Raw genomic sequence first — 2317 nt, forward strand, 5'->3', positions numbered from 1 at the left:
GAAATAGCAATTAATGAATGCCCGATATTACAAACGTTGTAGTGTACGTATCTCTTCCTTATAATATTTTATTTTCATTTTGTCAAATGAATAGGTTCGATGGCAAAGCAATAGTAGAGAGACTAAAGGGCAAAAGGCTATTGTTTGTGGGCGACTCTGTAAACAGGAACCAATGGGATTCGATGATGTGCATGCTCCATTCTTCAATCCCAGGGAAAAAGAAGCTTAACATGGGAGGTCTGAATCATACCTTGTACTCCTTCAGGTCCATTGTAAGTCATAAGTTTTCTTTACCATATTATGCCACAAAAGACCTTCCTTAAATTGCATGCGCATGTAACTAATTGTTCAGTGATACAATACAGGACTACAATATATCAATTGACTACTACTGGGCTCCAATGCTAGTCGAATCTAATGGCGATGATCCATCAAACCATCGCCTTGACCATCGAACTATTCGAATCAATTCCATTGAGAAACATGCTAGGCATTGGGTTGATGCAGATATACTTGTCTTTAATACGTATCTTTGGTGGAGATTACCCATAATAAAGTTCTTGTAAGTTCATATAATTCTCACAATATCACCTATAAAACACTGTCATTAGATGCATTGTTTAATATTTGAGGAAACTAACGTGTTAGATTTGGTCCTGTTTCCATATCAGGAAGAGTCCTGGATCATTGTTGGGTGGTCCTAATCAAGTTTACGATGAAGTAAATAATGTCCGTGCCTACAAGAAGGTTCTGGAAATATGGTCGAAATGGGTACATAGCCATATCGATCCTGCAAAGACCAAGATGTTTTTCATGGGCCTTACAGCAACTCATTCAAGGTATGACAAAAAAAAAAAAAACTCGTTTTTTTTTTTTTCTTTATGTTCATTTAGGAAGTGTTACACATATAACGTCATTTTGCAGGGCTTCAGACTGGGGAGGCAAGAAGCAAGGAACCTGTTATAAAGAAACCGAACCTGTGATGGATGACCAATTCTGGGAAAGCGGAACGGATCCAAAAATGTTGCAAATATTGGAGGCTTCGTTGAGCAAATTGAAAGCCAAGGGGGTGAATGTGCAACTAATGAACATAACACAACTAACACAGTGCAGAAAAGATGCACACCCTACTGTCCATAAGAAAATATGGCATCCCTTAACCGATGCTCAAAAGAGAAACCCAGAACGTACTTCAGATTGTACACATTGGTGCCTCCCTGGAGTTCCTGATATTTGGAATGAACTTCTCTTGGCTCACATATTCCCGGTAACAGAAACCGCCACCCTATATAAACAACGCTAGGAATAATTAATCCAGCTGGGAAATTTTTCCATGATTATTTATGTTTTCTTAACCTTTAGATTCTTATATTTACTTTTTTTAAGTTATTAGCTTTGTTGTTGGATACTCTAAACATGTGTTCATTTTGTTCATTAATGTAACTCGGGCATTTTAAACCTTGAACTTTTATTCACTAATTAAAATCGTTTCAAGTTTAGGATACAAAGTTTCAAAAGTGCATCAACACTTGCGTATTTATTGGATATTCACTAAGTAACACCCCCTAAGCGCCCCTTCAAATTTGTACACCTCTTCGATGTAGTTATCTGGTCAGAACTGATTCCACAACATCGAATCCTAATTGCACCGAACAAGTGTTTTTTTAATGCCTCGACCTAAGATATCTCGAATCAGTAATGACTTTCTGAAGTTTTAATTTCTCAATCATCTATTCTTGGTTGTTTAAAAGTCGTCATCTATTATAGATGACGGATGAATATTTAAAATATATTGTAATCGGTTTAAATCATTTACTAAATTGATTATATATGGAAACTCAAAAATGTACTTTTTTTGAAACAAAGAAGATTATCAAACTAAAAGCATCACCTTTAATTGTTTCATACCAACTTTCTTTTGAACCACAAATTATCAAATAGCAAGCACATGACATAAGATATAGAAATCCAAAATCAAACCTTGGTCGGTTCACAACAGTACCAATACAATGAATCTACCTTTCTATATTTACATCGACCTTTAATCGATAAAAGCTAAACAGGAAATAGCTTGGATTTTGTGAAGAATGAGCCTGTGAGATCAACTCTAGTTTCAAACACATTTTTTTTTCTATACCTCCAGATGACCAGAATTGCACCCCACCACCAGATGGTCCAGATTATTTCATAGATAATGTGGAGCATGTTGAAGATCTCGCCAAAATATTAAGGGACAAATGAGAACATGACAAATGGGATAAAAAAGAAGCTCAACTTCAAACGGATGTAACTTTTAATTTATAAGGAATTTAGAGGC

At 35.7% G+C, this 2317-nt stretch overlaps 1 protein-coding gene across 1 annotated transcript in view; it reads left to right on the forward strand.

Moving 5' to 3' along the window:
- The window catches only part of LOC111898292 (protein trichome birefringence-like 34), a 2134-nt gene extending 700 nt beyond the window's left edge, over window positions 1-1434 (forward strand). Inside the window, exons 2-5 of the mRNA XM_023894210.3 lie at window positions 95-272; window positions 366-562; window positions 672-839; window positions 925-1434. Of these exons, the coding sequence (XP_023749978.1) occupies window positions 95-272; window positions 366-562; window positions 672-839; window positions 925-1303 (922 nt within the window). The 3' untranslated portion in view covers window positions 1304-1434. The remainder of the gene's footprint in view (window positions 1-94; window positions 273-365; window positions 563-671; window positions 840-924) is intronic.
- Window positions 1435-2317: the final 883 nt, after the last annotated feature.

The sequence above is a fragment of the Lactuca sativa genome, chromosome 9, assembly GCF_002870075.4.
Source record: "Lactuca sativa cultivar Salinas chromosome 9, Lsat_Salinas_v11, whole genome shotgun sequence".
NCBI lineage: Eukaryota > Viridiplantae > Streptophyta > Magnoliopsida > Asterales > Asteraceae > Lactuca > Lactuca sativa.